The sequence below is a fragment of the Mesoplodon mirus genome (assembly GCF_964341445.2).
Source record: "Mesoplodon mirus genome assembly, chromosome: 14".
In the NCBI taxonomy this organism is placed as follows: domain Eukaryota; kingdom Metazoa; phylum Chordata; class Mammalia; order Artiodactyla; family Ziphiidae; genus Mesoplodon; species Mesoplodon mirus.
This window is the reverse complement of record NC_138990.1, coordinates 43,497,014-43,518,238: the sequence shown is the minus strand read 5'-3', so window position 1 is coordinate 43,518,238 and position 21,225 is coordinate 43,497,014. Positions and strand designations below refer to the sequence as shown.

General features: G+C 37.4%; 1 protein-coding gene across 7 annotated transcripts in view; it reads left to right on the top strand.

The window, feature by feature from the left end:
• Positions 1–21,225, top strand: part of ITSN2 (intersectin 2) — a 168,944-nt gene that overhangs the window by 22,927 nt on the left and 124,792 nt on the right. For 5 of the 7 annotated variants that reach the window (XM_082642216.1, XM_082642215.1, XM_082642214.1 and 2 more), the window contains exon 2: positions 3,000–3,063. The exons of the other annotated variants lie outside the window; for them this stretch is intronic. In XM_082642216.1, the coding sequence (XP_082498342.1) occupies positions 3,033–3,063 (31 nt within the window). In that variant the 5' untranslated portion in view covers positions 3,000–3,032. The remainder of the gene's footprint in view (positions 1–2,999; positions 3,064–21,225) is intronic. 7 annotated transcript variants of the gene reach the window in all.

Sequence of the window (21,225 nt, the reverse complement as noted above, 5' to 3'; positions counted from 1 at the left end):
CATGTACAGAGTACATGATGACTAGCTAGAGGTTCTAGATAGATGATCTGTAAGTTTTGGACCTAGATCTAACTGATAAAGGCTTTGTGACTGTGGGATCCTATTCCTTATTTGTCTTTTGTGAGCCTGTGCTTTTTCTTTAAGCTATCTTTGGAAATGCACATGCTTTTATGCAGTTATAAAATGCATTGTAGGTAATGCTTTTGGAGGATTTCTCCCACATTTAAAAAATCTCAGGAGAGGGGTGTGGGATGAATTGGGAGATTGGGATTGACATATATACACTGTTTGTACTGTGTATAAAATAGATAACTAATGAGAACCTACTGTATAGCTCAGGGAACTCTATTCAGTGCTCTGTGGCGACCTAAATGGGAAGGAAATCCAAAAAAGAGGGGACATATGTATACGTATAGCTGATTCGCTTTGCTGTACAGTAGAAACTAACACAACATTGTAAAGCAACTATAGTCCAATAACATTAATTTTTAAAAAGTGGATGCAGTAAACATATTAGAGTGCAAAGTAAATAGTTTGCAATTACAAATTAATCAAGCAGAATGAAGATTAGAACAAAAAGGAGTCAAGGAAATCTTTTTTAAAAGTTATGGTAGCAATTATTGTTAACTCTATTTTCAGATATATTAAAGTATATTTTGCCTAAAAAAATAAATTAAAAAAATTAAATCTTGGGGAGAAAAATTCTCTCCTAATAAAATAGGGGTCTAGCTACTGCATATCTTAAGTCAGTAGTTTCTTTGCAAGATTTGGCTTATTTTGGTTTAACATTACTTATAAATAATTTAAAATTGGGGAGGTAAAAGTGTTATACTTGTTTGTAGAATTTTTTTTTTAATTTATTTATTTTTGGCTGCATTGGGTCTTCGTTGCTGTGTGCGGGCTTTCTCTAGTTGCGGAGAGCGGGGGCTACTCTTCATTGCAGTGGCTTCTCTTGTTGTGGAGCATGGGCTCTAGAGCGCAGGCTCAGTAGTCGTGACGCACGGGCTTAGTTGCTCCGCGGGATGTGGGATCTTCCCGGGCCAGGGATCGAACCCGTGTCCCCTGCATTGGCAGGCAGATTCTTAACCACTGCGGCACCAGGGAAGCCCCTGTTTGTAGAATTTCTGTATTTGAGGAAGTTGTAATCAAAACTTGATTTATGAAATTTCCTTCTGTGTTCACTTTATTTAGCTGGTGACACCACGCTTCACCCAGTCTCACAGAGTATCATTCTGGGAGTCATCTCTTTGCTTCCTTTTTCTCCATGATCTCTTATGTCTAAAGAGTCCTTGAGTTCTACCTGCTTTAAACACTTCATTGCTTCTCCAGTTCATCCCTTCTCTCTTCCTGAGGCCACTGTTCTAGATCAGGTGCCAGATAGCATTCTTATCTGTGCCAGATACTCTAACTGATCTCCCCGGTGCAGGCTTGGCCTTTTCTTCACAATTGACTGTCTTATTTTAAGTGAAATATGACTGTGTCCCTCCTTAAAACCTTTTAAAACTTGTCAGCCACAGGTTCAAGTACAAGGTTCTTAACATTATAGTTTTAACTAATTCTTACTCACCTGTTGAAGCTCTACACAGTACCTCCTCTAGGAGTTTTTGACCACCCCACCATAGTTTAGGTACTATTTTTCTGTATAGTAAGCAACTCCAAACCTGGAGTTAACATTACCTTTTGAGAAAGAAGTGAAGAAAACTAACTGGTACATGGGTAAAATGTCCTCCTACCTAAGAAGAGTATAGTGACAGGTGAAGTCTAAGTGTTGTAAAAGGTTTAAAGTTCCATTGCAGTGAAGCTTAAAAAAAGAATGTGCACTTTGAGAGGGAGGGTGGTTTATCATGGTAACGTACAGAAAAGCTGGGAGTCAGAAGACTAAAACTGGCAGTGCCATTCCAAGCATTATTGGGGGTTTGCTCATCCCTACTGCCCAGTCCTTGCTTATCCCTGTTGTGTAGCTAGATGTGTTAGACTGCTGATGCCTGGTATCGTTAAACATTTTAATCACAGTTAAATCCCTTTGCTCACCACACAATGATCTGGCCAAAATTTAGTAGATGATCGTTTGCTTTATAGGAAGAAAAGCTGCTGTTTGTTCTCTTAGCCATTAAATTTATCGTTATAAATGAACAAGCTGGATTTATATACCAGTTCTTTCGTGACTTACCTTGGTGGTCCTACTGGTACAGTCATCTTTCCCCTTGAGCACACTGCATTCACTATGATATGGTACCTTGTAACACTTCTTGGCAGCTAGTCAGCCAACTTCTCTGGTGACACCTTCCACCACGACATGCAACTCCTTATGCCTTCTTTGTTCAGATGGCTTGTGTAAACAGTTTTCCTCAGGCTTCTAAAAATGTTAATATTTAAATGAGAAGCCTGCGCACCGCGGCATGTGGGATCTTCCCAGACCAGGGCTCAAACCCATGTCCCCTGCACTGGCAGGCGGATTCTTAACCACTGCGCCACCAGGGAAGCCCAACATACATGTTTTAATAGTTACTTTTAGTCCATTTTTATAAACCTGTAGAACTTAATTACAGCTATGCTACATTTATTTTGGATATTTTTCTTGTTTGGGGATTTGTTTTGAAGAAGAAGAGTATTATGCATTTCCAAGTTATTGTACAATTAATTTATAGAGTTGGTTTCTTTGAAATAAATTCTTGCCTAGTTGTAACAACCCTCCTCTTTCCCAAATTAATTTCTACAAAATTGGTTCATGCCAAAGGTTTCTCTTACTAAGTATTTGCTATTAAATATGACTTTTTCTTTTAAATAGTTTTATTTTAAAGGCAGTACCATTACCCAACAAAATCTCCTACCCTTCCCCAAATGTAAATTCTGTCTGTTCAGCAGCATCCAAAGCCCTGCATTGTTTTTTGTTGGAAGTGTGAGCTGAAGGGGACAGACATTCCTACTCCTTAGCGGAAGCACTAAGCTGCAGTCTGCCCTTGTTGTGTTATTAATGGCACAATGTTTTCATGTTGTAGATGGCTGAGTGCTAGCAAGGAAAATTCAGGACCATGATGGCTCAGTTTCCCACAGCTATGAATGGTAAGTAGCTTGCTTGTGGCAAGAGAAAGAGGTTATGAGATTTTTTTTCTTTGGTAGAGGTTATAAAATATCCATTTAGATATTTTTCCTTAAGCTTATAAATGAAAAACTTAAAGTATTCTTGTTGAAAGTATTTAGATAGTTTATTTCAGAACATTGCATGTATCTTCTATTAGAATAATATGCAGTAAATCCTATGGCTCAGTATAAGCATGTTCTGTAGTATCATCTGGAATGTGGTGCTTGCCTTTGAGCAGTTAAGGATAACCTAAACAAACATTGTGTTTAATGCGTAAAACTGGAGGACAAAAAGCTTAGTGCCATAAGTGGAGAATATTAAAGGTGTTTTTGATAGCATGAGATGATTGTAAACTGATTAAACCAGTAAATATTCAATTATTAATATGCATATAAAATTGATTCATTTTCCCTTTTATAAAGGATTATGTATGCCTATACCCAATTGTTTAATAGGAAACATATTAGAGGAAAATGTTTAGGTAATTTCAATAATAAAAAGTTTTTAAAGATTTTTTTTCTGATTCTAGCTTTATTTCCCAGATACACGTTAATTACCCTTAATAGGTCTTGTTACTGTGTATGTTATTTATAATTGAGAAAACGCATTTTTTTTTTTTTTGAGATACGCGGGCCTCTCACTGTTGTGGCCTCTCCCATTGCGGAGCACAGGCTCCGGACGTGCAGGCTCAGCGGCCATGGCTCACAGGCCCAGCCGCTCCGCGGCATGTGGGATCTTCCCAGACCGGGGCACGAACCCGTCCCCTGCATCGGCAGGCAGACTCTCAACCACTGTGCCACCAGAGAAGCCCGAGAAAATGCATTATATTTTTTAAATCACTAAACAAATCAAAGATGCTGAGTTCTTAATTTTGAGGTAAATTTTATTAGCTAATTAAAAATATAAAGAAATAGAGGGTCCAGTCAATAATTCTTTAACCCTTGAATTGAAAACCATAATAGTAAATAACACTAGAAAGAAAAAAAGAGGAAAAAATCACCAATAATTCCACCACCTTCACAAAGGGATTGTGTTAATGTTACCATCTAGTATTTGATCAGTTATATTAAAAAAAAAAAGTGTTCTCACTCATAGGGCCAGATCAGTACATTGTTTTATTGTTGCTGTTTTTTAAAATTAATTAATTTATTTATTTTTGGCATTGCTGGGTCTGCATTGTGGTGTGCAGGCTTCTCATTGTGGTGGCTTTTCTTGTTGCGGAGTACGGGCTCTAGGCGAGCAGACTTCAGTAGTTGTGGCATGTGGGCTCAGTAGTTGTAGCTCGTGGGCTCTAGAACACAGGCTCAGTAGTGTGGTGCACGGGCTTAGTTGCTCTGCGGCACGTGGGATCTTCCTGGACCAGGGCTCGAACCCGTGTCCCCTGCACTGGCAGGCGGATTCTTAACCACTGTGCCACCAGGGAAGCCCAAATCAGTACATTGTTAGTAAAGAAAATATATGTCGTATATCTAAAGTTTTAAGACTCAGGATTGACCTTGTGAGATTTAGAAAAGTTTTAGAAAAATGAATTATTTGCATAAAAAGTAAAAATAAATTCAGATGTGTGATAGGATTCTGTCATTTAAGGATGGACTTGAGATAAGGGTTTTGTTGTTTTTTGCCTTTTCAAATGTGAGCCTTTCTCCTTCTCTAGAAATGGTATGGGATTATAATTATTTGAGGCCATGGATAATTTTTTGAAATTAATTTTTTTTTTCCATAATGAGTGATAAATGTAAATTTAGAGTAAGGGTAATAATTGTAGTAGTAATGTGCTCCACTCAAATTTGAGGGTTTCTGTGCCCCATACAAAGGAGTTTGCTGTAAACACATTTTTTAGTTATAAACTTCAGCCAACATGTTAAGCAGGTTTATAAACAAAATGAACATGAAAGAAATCAGTACACACCTGGTCTTTCTTCATTTTTTTTTTCCATTCTCTGAACATTTACGGATCACTTTGTAGCTCATTGCATTATACATAAAATATTGGAAACAAACGATGTTCAATAACAAAAAAAAAGATTACTTGAATAATTGTCTAAAATGTTGTAAAGTTAATTTAGGAGTAGTATATAGGAATAAAGATAGTAATTTTTCTTAACTTTTTTTTTGAATTTTATTTTTTTATACAACAGTTTCTTATTAATTATCCATTTTATACATATTAGTGTATGTATGTCAATCCCAATCTCCCAGTTCATCCCACCACCACCCCCCTGCCACTTTCCCCCCTTGTTGTCCATATGTTTGTTCTCTACGTCTGTGTCTCTATTTCTGCCCTGCAAACCGGTTCACCTGTACCATTTTTCTATGTTCCAGATAGATGCGTTAATATACGATATTTGTTTTTCTCTTTCTGACTGACTTCACTCTGTATGACAGTCTCTAGATACATCCACGTCTCTATAAATGACCCAATTTCGTTCCTTTTTATGGCTGAGTAATATTCCATTGTATATATGTACCACATCTTCTTTATCCATTCATCTGTCGATGGGCATTTAGGTTGCTTCCATGACCTGGCTATTGTAAATAGTGCTGCAGTGAACATTGGGGTGCATGTGTCTTTTTGAATTATGGTTTTCTCTGGGTATATGCCCAGTAGTGGGATTGCTGAGTCATATGGTAATCCTATTTTTAGTTTTTTAAGGAACCTGCATACTGTTCTGCATAGTGGCTGTATCAATTTACATTCCCACCAACAGTGCAAGAGGGTTCCCTTTTCTCCACACCCTCTCCAGCATTTGTTGTTTGTAGATTTTCTGAAGATGCCCATTCTAATGGTGTAAGGTGATACCTCATTGTAGTTTTGATTTGCATTTCTCTAATAATTAGCGAGGTTGAGCAGCTTTTCATGTGCTTCTTGGCCATCTGTATGTCTTCTTTGGAGAAATGTCTATTTAGGTCTTCTGCCCATTTTTGGATTGGGTTGTTTGTTTATTTAATATTGAGCTGCATGAGCTGTTTATATATTTTGGAGATTAATTCTTTGTCCGTTGATTCGTTTGCAAATATTTTTTCCCATTCTGAGGGTTGTCTTTTTGTCTTGTTTGTAGTTTCCTTTGCTCTGCGAAAGCTTTTAAGTTTCATTAGGTCCCATTTGTTTATTTTTGTTTTTATTTCCATTACTCTAGGAGGTGGATCAAAAAAGATCTTGCTGTGATTTATGTCAAAGAGTGTTCTTCCTATGTTTTCCTCTAAGAGTTTTATAGTGTCTGGTCTTATATTTAGTTCTCTAATCCATTTTGAGTTTATTTTTGTGTATGGTGTTAGGGAGTGTTCTAATTTCATTCATTTACATGTAGCTGTCCAGTTTTCCCAGCACCACTTATTGAACAGACTGTCTTTTCTCCATTGTATATCCTTGCCTCCTTTGTCCTAGATTAGTTGACCATATGTGTGTGGGTTTATCTCTGGGCTTTCTGTCCTGTTCCATTGATCTACATTTCTGTTTTTGTGCCAGTACCATATTGTCTTGATTACTGTAGCTTTGTAGTATAGTCTGAAGTCAGGGAGTCTGATTGCTTCAGCTCCGTTTTTTTTTCCTCAAGACTGCTTTGGCAATACAGGGTCTTTATGTCTCCATACAAATTTTAAGATTTTTTGTTCTATTTCTGTAAAAAATGCCATTGGAAATTTGATAGGGATTGCATTGAATCTGTAGATTGCTTTGGATAGTATAGTCATTTTCACAATATTGATTCTTATAATCCAAGAACATGGTATATCTCTCCATCTGTTTGTATCATCTTTAATTTCTTTCATCAGTGTCTTATAGTTTTCTGCATACAGGTCTTTTGCCTCCCTAGGTAGGTTTATTCCTAGGTATTTTATTCTTTTTTGTTGCAATGTTAAATGGAAGTGTTTCCTTAATTTCTCTTTCAGATTTTTCATCATTAGTATATAGGAATGCAGGAGATTTCTGTGCATTAATTTTGTACCCTGCAACTTTACCAAATTCATTGATTAGCTCTAGTAGTTTTCTGGTAGCACCTTTAGGATTCTCTACGTAGAGTATCATGTCATCTGCAGACAGTGACAGTTTTACTTCTTCTTTTCCAATTTGTATTCCTTTTATTTCTTTTTCTTCTCTGATTGCCGTGGCTAGGACTTCCAAAACTGTGTTGAATAATAGTGGCAAGAGTGGACATCTTGTCTTGTTCCTGATCTTAGAGGAAATGCTTTCAGTTTTTCACCGTAGAGAATGATGTTTGCTGTGGGTTTGTTGTATATGGCCTTTATTATGTTGAGGTAGGTTCCCTCTATGCCCACTTTCTGCAGAGTTTTTATCATAAATGGGTGTTGAATTTTGTCAAAAGCTTTTTCTGCATCTATTGAGATGATCATATGGTTTTTCTTCTTCAATTTGTTAACTTGGTGTATCACGTTGAGTGATCTGTGTATATTGAAGAATCCTTGCATCCCTGGGATAAATTCCACTTGATCGTGGTGTATGATCCTTTTAATGTGTTGTTGGATTGTGTTTGCTAGTATTTTTTTTGTGTGTGGTACGTGGGCCTCTCACTGTTGGGGCCTCTCCCGTTGTGGAGCACAGGCTCCGGACGTGCAGCCTCAGCGGCCACGGCTCACAGGCCCAGCCGCTCAGTGGCATGTGGGATCTTCCCCGACCGGGGCACGAACCCGCGTCCCCTGCATCGGCAGGCGGACTCTCAACCACTGCGCCACCAGTGAAGCCCTGTTTGCCAGTATTTTGTTGAGGATTTTTGCATCTATATTCTTCAGTGATATTGGTCTGTAATTTTCTTTTTTTGTAGTATCTTTATCTGGTTTTGGTATCAGGGTGATGGTGGCCTCATAGAATGAGTTTGGGAGTGTTCCTTCCTCTGCAATTTTTGGAAGAGTTTGAGAAGGATGGATGTTAGCTCTTCTCTAAATGTTTGATAGAGTTCACCTGTGAAACCATCTGGTCCTGGACGTTTGTTTGTTGGAAGATTTTTAATCACAGTTTCAATTTCAATACTTGTGATTGGTTTGTTCATATTTTCTATTTCTTCCTGCTTCAGTCTTGGAAGGTTAGACCTTTCTAAGAATTTGTCTGTTTCTTCCAGGTTGTCCATTTTATTGGCAGAGTTGCTTGTAGTAATCTCTTAGGATGCTTTGTATTGCTGTGGTGTCTGTTGTAACTTCTCCTTTTTCATTTCTAATTTTATTGACTTGAGTCCTCTCCCTCTTTTTCTTGAAGAGTCTGGCTAATGGTTTATCAATTTTGTTTATCTTCTCAAAGAACCAGCTTTTAGTTTTCTTGACCTTTGCTATTGTTTTCTTTGTTTCTATTTCATTTATTTCTGCTCTGATCTTTATGATTTCTTTCTTTCTGCTAACTTTGGGTTCTGTTTGTTCTTCTTTCTCTAGTTCCTTTAGGTGTAGGGTTAGATTGTTTATTTGAGATTTTTCTTGTTTCTTGAGGTAGGCTTGTATTGCTTTAAACTTCCCTCTCAGAACTACTTTTGCTGCATCCCTTAGGTTTTGGATGGCCATGTTTTCGTTGTAATTTGTCTCTAGGTATTTTTTGATTTCCTCTTTGATTTCTTCAGTGATCTCTTGGTTATTTAGTAACGTATTGTTTAGCCTCCATGTGTTTGTGTTTTTTACATTTTTTCCCTGTAATTGATTTCTAATCTCATAGCACTGTGGTCAGAAAAGATGCTTGATATGATTTCAGTTTTCTTAAATTTACTGAGGCTTGATTTGTGACCCAAGATGTGATCTTTCCTGGAGAATGTTCCATGTGCATTTGAGAAGAAAGTGTAATCTGCTGTTTTTGGATGGAATGCCCTATAAATATCAATTATATCTATCTGGCCTGTTGCGTCATTTAAAGCTTATGTTTCCTTATTAATTTTCTGTTTGGAAGATCTGTCCATTGGTGTAAGTGAGGTGTTGAAGTCCCCCACTATTGCTGTGTGACTGTCGATTTCCTCTTTTATAGCTGTTAGCAGTTACCTTATGTATTGAGGTGCTCCTATGTTGGGTGCATATATATTTATAATTGTTACATCTTCTTCTTGGATTGATCCCTTGATCATTATGTAGTGTCCTTCCTTGTCTCTTGTAACATTCTTTATTTTAAAGTCTATTTTATCTGCTATGAGTATTGCTACTCCAGCTTTCTTTTGATTTCCATTTGCATGGAATATCTTTTTCCATCCCCTCACTTTCAGTCTGTATATGTCCCTGGGTCTGAAGTGGGTCTCTTGTAGACAACATATATATGGGTCTTGTTTTTGTATCCATTCAGCAAGCCTGTGTCTTTTGGTTGGAGCATTTAATCCATTCACGTTTAAGGTAATTATCGATATGTATGTTCCTGTTACCATTTTCTTAATTGTTATGGATTTGTTTTTGTAGGTCCTTTTCTTCTCTTGTGTTTCCCACTTAGAGCAGTTCCTTTATCATTTGTTGTAGAGCTGGTTTGGTGGTGCTGAATTCTCTTAGCTTTTGCTTGTCTGTAAAGCTTTTGATTTCTCCGTTGAATCTGAATGGGGTCCTTGCCGCGTAGTGTAATCTTGGTTGTAGTTTCTTCCCTTTCATCACTTTAAATATATTATGTCACTCCCTTCTGGCTTGTAGAGTTTCTGCTGAGAAATCAGCTGTTAACCTTATGGGAGTTCCCTTGTTTGTTGTCATTTTTCCCATGTTGCTTTCAATAGTTTTTTTTGTCTTTAATTTTTGTCAGTTTGATTACTCTGTATCTCAGCATGTTTCTCCTTGGGTTTATCCTGCCTGTGACTCTCTGCACTTCCTCGACTTGGGTGGCTATTTCCTTTCCCAAGTTAGGGCAGTTTTCGACTCTAATCTCTTCCAGTATTTTCTCGGGTCCTTTCTCTCTCTCTTCTCCTTCTGGGCCCCATATAATGCGAATATTGTTGCATTTAGTGTTGTCCCAGAGGTCTCTTAGGCTGTCTTCATTTCTTTTCATTCTTTTTTCTTTATTCTGTTCTGTGGCAGTGAATTCCACCATTCTGTCTTCCAGGTCACTTATCCGTTCTTCTGCCTCAGTTTTCTGCTTTTGATTCCTTCTAGTGTAGTTTTCATTTCAGTTATTGTATTGTTCATCTCTGTTTGTTTGTTCTTTAATTCTTCTATGTGTTCATTAATTCTTCTAGGTCTTTGTTAAACACTTCTTGCATCTTCTCTATCTTTGCCTCCATTCTTTTTCCGAGGTCCTGGATCATCTTCACTGTCGTTATTCTGAAATCTTTTTCTGGAAGGTTGCCTATCTCCACTTCATTTATTTGTTTTTCTGGGGTTTTATCTTGTTCCTTCCTCTGGTACAAAGTTCTGCCTTTTTGTCTTGTCTGTCTTTCTGTGAATGTGGTTTTCCTTCCACAGGCTGCAGAATTGTCAGTTTTTTTAAACTTCTGAAGAATTGACAGCTAATGCAGACTGTAGTACTTAGGAGGTACTTATCCTCCTACTTAGTTTATAAAATAGCTGAAGATTGAAGATAATCTTGTATATAGCTAATTTATGTCCAGTTCAGGGTTTAAGATCTTATTGAAATAAGCATCCATGTATAGCAGAGAACCTTCAAAAGTAGTGTTTGCTCCTTTAGTAAATTCTCAGTTATTGATTGGGTTAAAATTTTTTCATGCCCAGTACCATTGGAACTTGTCTCTAAGTGCCCTCCCTACACCAAGCTGTTTGTCTAAATACTTCTGACATAGTCTTCAGATTTTGCCATGTCTACTTTATCATCCTGAGACTAAACACAGACATTTTAGACTTTTTTGGTTCTTAGAGCTGTGTTGTCTAATATAGTAGCCATTAGCTACATGTGGCTGTTTAAATTTATATTTAAATTAATAAAAATTAAATTTAAATTAAGAAAAGTTAAGTAAAGTAAAAAATTCAGTTCCTCAGTCACACAGCCACATTTCAAGTGCTCAAAGCCATGTATGGCTAGTGACTACTGTATTGGACAATGCATATACATCTCAGAAAGCTCTGTTGAACAGATGTTCTTTTCTTAGTCTGTTTGCTTTGCCTCCCATCTCCTTAACAAAACTAAAGAAGATCATTGCATTGTATTTTTAACCACTTGTGATTTTTACTTCTGATGTCTTCTGCGCCAGCAGAATCATCCTTTCCAAAGCCTTCCTTAATCATGGTAGGTTTGCTTTCTGCTTTTCAAAAATTTAATGAAATTTTAAATACACAGAGCATGATATATGAGCCATAAGGTGATAGGCAAGAGGCCACTTCAGATACATGTTGCTACCAGTTGATATTGTAGTGTAATGTGGCTTGTTTCAGCCTCAAAATTGTGGGGTTACTAAAGACTGTTTATGTGAGTATGAAGTGCTGAAGCCCATGACAGTGGCTCTGTCTAAAATGTGGAAGAGAGAAGGGAGAAGGAGAGAAAAGGAACAGCTAGTGGCTTTAGGAGGAAAAAAATACCATTTTTAACTTTAGAGCTTTATTACCTTTTTAGAATTTTAGAGCTTGTTACTGTTTTCAACTGTGCAGTTAAGAAATTTTTGTTGAGCATTGGACCTGTAGAATCAGCTGTAGTGTTGTACTGTACATATAACCCAAGCATTTATTACTCAGGTCCCTACAGTTGAGACTTTAGTTCTATCTAGACCAGTATTCCCGTTGTGTTTTAGAGATTTAAGTTAGTACTGGGTCAACATATATCATTTGACTATTACTTTGAATTGGAGAAATGTACCAATGAAGACTATTTCTGATATCATTTAATTTTTATAGCATACAAGTGGGATATAACCTTTCTGAATCATGTATGTTCAGAACTATGTGTTAGAATACTGCTGTTCCACTACCCAGCTATGCAGCTTAACCATGTGGAACTTACTTGTGTGTGTGTATGAACATATGCATATGTATGTATATCTATATATGTAAAACAGGGATGACACTACTTACTGCATGGGATCTAGCATACTATGGATGTCCTGTAAATGTGTATTTTTCCTGCTACATAGACAATAAGAACATATTTGACAGAGCCAGTAGATGAGACTAAGCAACAGAAATCTTTATGAAAATACCACATTCTCAATTTAGTGATGGATTGGGGGGCAGTGGATAGAATTGTAATAGATTTCTAAAGTGATCATCAGACAATGTAAAAGATTTTAGATTTTTAAGGACATATTGAAAACATCAACCTCAAAACTTAGGTTTTCCTGCCTTTCTATAAGACTTATGAATAAATGTAGATTAACCTTAGGATATATTTTACTTGAAGTTCAAAATAATAGACTGTTGGCTCTTTAAAAGGTTCTGTTAGTATATATTCTAAATAAGAAAGCTAGAATTGGATCAACTATTTTAAAATTGGCTTGGAATTACATATATTTCATAGTTTTCTTATTTCTATGTGACTTTTCCTTTCTGTAAAATTCTAGTGCATTAATAACTTATGTTTTAATATGGTCATTTTGGGGGAAGTGTTCAGATTTGAAGATTATTTGAATACTACTTAAAAGTTATTCCTTCTCATATGACTTAGAACATTTTTATTCTGTTAGTAGCATTAATCATGATAATATTTAATCATGATTGTTGTGTGTGACTCTCTTGGCTGGTGGTGTCCCTTAAATATTAGAAAGTCTCTGAGCTCATTTAAGGGGTTCATTTTATTTCTGTACCACTCGTCCTTACACACATTGGTGCCCTATAAATGTTTGTTGAATGAATGTACAATATATTGTAGGTGTCAGGGTTGCTGGTTGGACTCATGAAGAACTAAGCAGTAAGCATTATCAGATAGGGTGAGTTGGCCACTGCAAAAACAGGTACCCAAAGAAAGGTGAGGAGATAGTAGTATATAAGAAAGTGTTATAATGTGATAAGGATTGACACAGATTCCCTTCTGCTGAAACAGACTTCTCTGTAGTCTTAGGATAGCACTCTGTCACTGCCTGGGGATGATGTATGTTAGAGCAGCTCAAGCTTCCCCAACCAGACTGTTCAGACTTAAAATAGTCGTAAGGTTTCTGACTAAAAAGCCTCACTTTCAGTATTTTCTGGCAAGAGTACCTTTATCACAAGAAGAGCCTGAGAAAGATTTTAATGCTCTGCCTTCTCCTTAATTATGTTGTTCCCTGGGATTGGGTTGAGTAAGGAAACTAATTTATTTAGCACTCTCCATGTGACAGGCATGTGTTAGATGCTTTATATTTTTGTTTTAAGTTGGGTTTATTGAGATATAATTCACCCCTTTTAAATACAGTTTGGTGAGTTTTGACAAATGTATATAGCCATGTAAATTGGGATATGGAACATTTCCATCACCTAAAATTTTCCTTTGTCCCTTCACCTTACCCTTAGCCACTGGCAACCACTGATCAGATTTCTGTCTCTATAGTTTTGTCTTTCCAGAATATTATATAAATGAAATACACAATAGGTAGCCTTTTGTATCTTTGTGGCTTCTTTCACTTAACAGAATACTTTTGTGATTCATCCATGGCGTTGCATATATTTCTCTTTCTTGCCAAGTAGTATTCCATTGTATAAATGTGTACCACAATTTGTTTACCCATTCATCTGCAAAAGGCATTTGGGTTACTTCCAGGTTTTGGAACTTTAGACATAATGTCTAAACCTGCTATAACCATCAGATGACAGATTTTTATCTGGAAATAGGCCTTTATTTCTCTTGAGTAAATCCCCAAGGGTTATTATTGGGGTGTTATTTTGGTAAATGTATATTTAACTTCATAAGAAGTTGCCAGACTTTTCCAAATTATCTCTTTGCCTTCCCACCAGCAATGTGTGAGAGTTTTGGTTGCCCAGCATCTTTGCCAGCATTTTTTTTTTAATTCCAGACATTCTAATAGGCATGTAGTGATATCTTATTGTGGTTTTTGTATTCACTTCCCTGATGATCAGTGTCATTGAACATCTTGTCATATGCTTATTTGCCATCTGTGTATCTTTGATGTGTCTATTCAGATCTTTTGCCCATTTTTAAAAGCAGGGATTGTCTTCTTATTGAGTTGAATCTGTAGTTCTTTAGATATGCTGCATATATGTCCTTTATCACATATGTTTTGCAAATATTTCCTCCTAGTCTGTAGCTTGTCTTTTCATTTTCTTAATACTGTCTTTATGAGAGCAGAGGTTTTAGATTTTGATGAAGTTCAATTTATCGAAAAATTTTTAATGGTTTGTGCCATTTGTGTCCTAAAACGTCTTGCCTTAAAGTCACAGAGATTTTCTTCTTTGCTTTCTTCAGGAAGTTGCATAATTTAGCCCTTACATGTACATTAGATATGATCCATTTAGAGTTAATTTTTGTATATGGTACAAGTTTGAGATTCTTTTTTTTTAATATGGATGTCCAGTTCTTTAAGCACAATTTGTTAAAAGACTATTCTTTCCCCAGTGAATTATCTTGATATTTTTGTTGAAGTCAACTGACAACATATTTGTAGGTCTATTTCTTTTTAATTATCATCAAGGTGCAGATTAAGACCCTTAATTAAGCCTGCATGGATTCTAATCCCGCCTTTAACATTTGCCGACTTTGTTACCTTGGACAAATTATTTAATCTCGCCATGCCTCTGTTTTCTCCTCTGAAAAACAGTGATAGTAATAATAGTTACCTCATAGAATTCTTGTGAGACTTAATAGAAACAATACATGTAAAACTCTTAGAAAAGTACCTGACACAGGGTAAGTTTTGTTAAATGTTAGCTATTGTTATTTTGTCAGTCTAATAGATAAAAAATGATATTTAGTGTTTTTTAGTGTGGATATGTTACATATTACATGTAATATTTACGACAACCCTGAGGAGTTAGGTAATACTCTTGTTTATAGAGGTGGCAATCAAGGTACAGAGAATGTGAGCATCTTATCTATATACATTGGGAGACAGTGTAGTGTAGAGAGTTCAGGCTACCTAGGTTCTAATCTCAGTTCTGCCACTTGTTAGTTGTGTGACCTTGAGCAAGTTACTTTACCACGATGAGTTTTGGTTTCCTCATCTGTAAAATGGGGGTAATAGTGCAGTACCTTATGTATAAGGTAGTGGTGGTAGTCAGTGAGTTACTGTCTTTGAAGTCCCTGACTGATAAGGCTCAATAAAGGTGAGTTGCTTCCATCTTTGTAATCCTTTTTGTTGTGGTCATTATTTTTTTTATCATCAGCATCATTTTTCCAAAGTCATACAGTATTAAATCAGTTCTGTAGCCACACTACTTGCCTTCCTAGTCACAGGAATCATGATTGGTTAATTTATTTATTTTATGATAAACTAATAAAGTAGGTTTTTTTTTACCATTGTATGGTATTTATTTAACAAGTGTGTAGGGGGCTTCCCTGGTGGCGCAGTGGTTGAGAGTCCGCCTGCCGATGCAGGGGACGCGGGTTCGTGCCCCGGCTCAGGAAGATCCCACATGCCACGGAGCGGCTGGGCCCGTGAGCCATGGCCGCTGAGCCTGCGCGTCCAGAGCCTGTGCTCTGTAAAGGGAGAGGCCGCAACAGTGAGAGGCCCGCATACTGCAAAAAAAAAAAAAAAAGATGTGTAGGTTTAGCTATTTTAGGTCTTTAGTTCTTCAGTACATCTGTTCTTTCCTTCCTCCCTCTCTCCCTTCCTCCCCCCCCCACCAACCCCACCCCCAGTGCAAGGCTTATGGGATCTTAGTTCCCGGACCAAGGATTGAACCTGGGCCACCGCAGTGAAAGCACCAAGTCCTAACCACTGGACTGTGAGGACATTCCCTGTTTCTTTATTTTTAACTCTAATCTTAAATCTTGTCTTTAAGAGAGGATGTTTATAGATTTTTTTTAAAAATCCAGTCATTTAAGGCTTAGAAATACTAAATCCATCTAGTGTTTAAAATTATAGTGGGCACCTATATTTCAGTGATATGCATTCCTGTAAACAACTTTGTAAGGCAGATTTTTATGGACTCTAGTCAGCAAATATGTGTGAGTTTACATACCTAAACATATTTGGTTTCTTATTGGTAGAAGCTGAGTAAACTGAAAAGGTAATCAGAAATGAAGTATAGATGATTATTAGCCATGTTGAATATATAGCTTTAAAGACCTCCACAGAAAGCTGATACAACTATATGTGAAGGATAGACAACAGAAATATTTGTAAATGACTCTTGTGTTTCCCCAAACCCTGATCTTGCCTCTCTGCTTTTTCTCTACTCCAATTTTTTCAGACATTTATTCCTCAATCATTTTTAAGTGTTTGTGCTGGGTACTCTGCCAATTCCGAGCATAGAAAGATAAACACACAAAGCTCTTGTCCTCCAAGGGCTCATAGTCTGGTAGAACAGATGGATAGAAAACAATTACAGAACCTTTTTAAGTGCTCTATAGAAGCATGGAGAAGTCTCTTGAGAATCTAGAGGAGGAAGCAATTAATTTGACCTGCAGGTGTCAGGAACCTCCTGGAGAAAGTGACGCCTGCCCTGGACCTTGAAAGAGAAAGTTTGAAATGCAAGACGGTGATATGAATGGCAATCCAAGTAAAGGGAACATATGTCATGGGATGAGAAAGAGGATGTTATGTATATGGCGTTTGTAAGAATTTACTTTTCTGAGATAGGGATACACTACCAGCATTCTTGTTGTTCTTGGTTTTGTTTTGTATAGATTTCTTTCTTGTTAAATAGTAAATAATAGTATCACGATTTACATTTTTCTACATATTTTTTATTTTTTATTTTTTTTATTTTTTTTTTTTCTACATATTTTTTATATAATCAGTGTTCAAAATTTAAAATTTTTTTTTTTATTTTTGGCCATGCTGCACTGCTTGCAGGATCTTAGTTCCCCCACCAGGGATCAAACCTGGGCCCCCTGTGCTAGAAGCATGGAGTCCTAACCACTGGACCGCCAGGGAATTTCCCCCCCAATTTTTTAAGATACATTATTCCAAGGGAAAATTTGGTTGCTTTGACATGTAAAAGAGACACATATTTTTATATTCAAATGTCAATTTATATGTATCTCCTTTACATTTTGTTGCTGGTCTTTTTTTTTTTTTTTTTTTTTTTTTTTTTGCGGTACGCGGGCCTCTCACTGTTGTGGCCTCTCCTGTTGCGGAGCACAGGCTCTGGACGCGCAGGCTCAGCGGCCATGGCTCACAGGCCCAGCCGCTCTACAGCATGTGAGATCTTCCCAGACCGGGGCACGAACCCGTGTACCCTGCATCGGCAGGCAGACTCTCAACCAATGCTCCACCAGGGAAGCCCTGCTGGTCATTTTTAAATTACAAAAATAATACTGCTAAAGTAAAATAAATATCAGAGTAGTCAGGGAGGCAATGTGGTGTAATAGTTAAGAGCAGAAACTTTGGACTTATACTCTAAAGTATAGGAAGATTCTAGCTAAAAATTAAATCAGCTATATGGTGTTAGGCCAGTTATTTAACTTCCCTAGCTTTGTTTTTTTCGTCTGTAACTTGTGTAAACCTTGTTCATGGAACTGTTGTAAAAATTAAACGTAATATTAATATGCTTAGCATGGTTGCCGGTATAAAGTAATAGTAAATAGTAGTTGCTGCTTCTACTAAGTACTACTAATACTCTGCTAATGTTGTTGGACTTTAAAAGCAAATGATAAGAGAGGGAAGGTTGTTTCTCTGAGATGGTCAAGAGTTGAGAGAACAGTAGGGTAAAGGGGATTAAAAAAAGATCTGTGTATATCTCTATGAGAAAAAGTAAGATGAGATTAACTCATCTTTTAACAGGATAGAATTGCAAGATGCCTGTGGCATCCTTAGGAGAAAGAGACCACATAATTCACTTTGACAGCCACCAGTTGTTGCCTTTGGACAGCATTATTTTCTAGTTGTCCTGAATTGGCCTAAAGGGTAGAGGTGGAGCAGAATATTCTGCGGAGTGATAGAAAGAAGAGGAGGCAAGGTGCAAACCTGGTTTGTATAGGACAGTGGTTCCCCACCCTGGCTGCACAAAAGAATCACCTGGAGAGCTTTTTTTTTTTTTTTTTTTTGTGGTACGCGGGCCTCTCACTGTTGTGGCCTCTCCCGTTGTCGAGCACAGTCTCCGGACGCGCAGGCTCAGCAGCCATGGCTCACGGGCCCAGCCGCTCTGCAGCATGTGGGATCTTCCCGGACCGGGGCACGAACCTGCGTCCCCTGCATCGGCAGGCGGACTCTCAACCACTGCGCCACCAGGGAAGCCCTGGAGAGCTTTTTAAAAATTGTGAAGCTTGTGCCTCATTCCCCAGAGATTCTGATTTACTTGGTCTGCTGGAATAGCTTTTTTTCTCCTAAAGCTCCCCAGGTGATTCAGCCAGGGGTTGCATCTCTGGTGGAGGACATTGGCTAGTCAAGTATTGCCTGCTACATACTTTATACTTTTGAAATCACCTTTACATACACCATTCTTACAACAACTCCTAGGTAAGGAAACAAAGGGTGAGGAAGTTTAAAGACCTGCTCAAGTCACAAAACTGGTTAGCACACAGGAGCAGAACCTCCACTGTGTTCCTTTATGCTCCACTGCTGTTTAGCTATGAAAGGAGGAGGGTGAAGATGTATTTGGGGTTAGTGAGTTGAGACTGGGTCTCATGTTCAGAGCAAATGGAAAGGATCATAAAATCATTGTTTGTTTTTCATGGCTTGAGAGATCCTCAGACATTTTCAGATTTAGTAGACCATTGTCTGTTTTAACACCTCTGGTAACAAAAGAGTAATTTCTGGTGGGGTTGATTCCCTCTTCATACAGTCCTAACTTTCTTCAAAATGGTGGTCCTTTTCCTAATTCATGTATGGAAAGCAAATAACTACTTCGTATTCTGCATAACAACTTGTAGAAACACTTACAGTTGCTACCATGTCTTCTTTAATGTTTTTTTTAACCTGAAGTATAGTTGATTTACAATGTTGTGATAGTTTCTGGTGTACAACAAAGTGATTCAGTTATACATATATATATATATACATATTCTTTTTCATTATGGTTTATTACAGAATATTGAATATAGTTCCCTGTGCTATACAGTAGGACCTTGTTGTTTATTTTATATATAGTAATTTGTATCTGCTAATCCCAAACTCCTAATTTATCTCTCTCCCACCCCCTTTCCCCTTTGGTAACCATAAGTTTGTTTCCTGTTTCTGTTTCGTAAAAAAGTTCATTTGTGTCATATTTTAGATTCCACATATAAGTGATATCATATGGTATTTGTCTTTCTCTTTCTGACTTACTTCACTTAGTATGATCATCTCTAGGTCCATCCATGTTGCTGGCATTATTTCATTCTTTTTAATGGCTGAGTAGTATTCCCCTGTGTATACATACCACATCTTCTTTATCCATTCGTGTGTCAGGGGACCTTTAGGTTGCTTCCGTGTCTTGGCTGTTGTAAGTAGTGCTGCTATGAACATTGGGGTGCATGTATCTTTTCGAATTATAGTTTTATCTGGATATATGCCCAGGAGTGGGATTGCTGGATCATATGGCAACTCTATTTTCAGTTTTTTAAGGAACCTCCATATTGTTCTCCATAGTGGCTGCACTAATTTACATTCCTATCAAGAGTTTAGAAGGGTTCCCTTTTCTCCACATCGTCTCCAGCATTTATTTGTAGACTTAATGATGGCCATTCTGACCAGTGTGAGGTGGTACCTCATTGTAGGTTTTTGATTTGCATTTCTCTAATAATTAGAAATGTTGAGCATCTTTTCATGTGCCTATTGCCCATCTGTATGTCTTCTTTGGAGAAATGCCTATTTAGGTCTTCTGCCCATTTTTTGATTGGGTTATTTTTTATTACTGTAATGTATAAGCTGTTTGTATATTTTGGAAATTAAGCGCTTGTCATTCGTATCATTTGCAAATATTTTCTCCCAGTCCATAGGTTGTCTTTTCATTTTGTTTATGGTTTCCTTTGCTGTGCAAAAGCTTGTAAGTTTGACGAACTTATGGTTACCAGGGAGGATTGGTGGGAGGGAGGGATGGTTAGGGAGTTTGGGATTGACATGTACACACTACTATATTTAAAATGGGTAACCAACAAGGACCTACTGTATAGCACAGGGAACTCTGCTCAATATTATGTAACAACCTAAATGAGAAAAGAATTTGCAGAAAATAGATACATGTATATGTATAACTGAATCTCTGTACTGTACACCTGAAACTAACACAACATTGTTAATCAACTATACTCCAATATAAAATAAAAAGTTTTTAAAAAAAGCTTATAAGCTTTTTTCCCCTGGTGGTGCAGTGGTTGAGAGTCTGCCTGCCGATGCAGGGGACACAGGTTCGTGCCCTGGTCCGGGAAGATCCCACATGCTGTGGAGCGGCTGGGCCCGTGAGCCATGGCCGCTGAGCCTGCACGTCCGGAGCCTGTGCTCTGCAACGGGAGAGGCCACAACAGTGAGAGGCCTGCGTATCAGAAAAATAAAAAAAATAAAAAAATAAAAAAAATAAAAAAATAAGCTTATAAGTTTGATTAGGTCCCATTTGTTTATTTTTGCTTTTACTTCTATTGCCTTGGGAGACTGACCTAAGAAAATACTGGTACAATTTATTTCAGAGAATGTTTTGCCTATGTTCTCTTCTAGGAGTTTTATGGTGTCATCTTATATTTAAGTATTTAAGCCATTTGGAGTTTATTTTTGTGTATGGTGTGAGGATGTGTTCTAACTTCATTGATTTACATGTGGCTGTCCAGCTTTCCCAGCACCACTTGCTGAAGAGACTTTCTTTTCTCCATTGTATATTCTTGCCTCCTTTGTCGAAGATTAATTGACCATAGGTGTATGTCTATTTCTGGGCTCTCTATTCTGTTCTATTGATCCATATGTCTGTTTTTGTGCCAATACCACACTGTTTTGATTATTGTAGCTTTGTAGTGTTGTCCAAAGTCTGGGAGGGTTATGCCTCCAGCTTTGTTCTTTTTCCTCTGGATTGCTTTGACAATTCTGGGTATTTTATGGTTCCATATAAATTTTAGGATTATTTATTCTAGTTCTGTGAAAAATGTCATGGGTAATTTGATCCCTATCACATAAATCTGTAGATGGCTTTGGGTAGTGTGGCCGTTTTAACAATGTTAATTCTTCCAATCTAAGAGCATGGCGTATCTTTCCATTTCTTTGAATCATCTTCAGTTTCCTTTATCAGTGTTTTAGTTCTCAGCATAT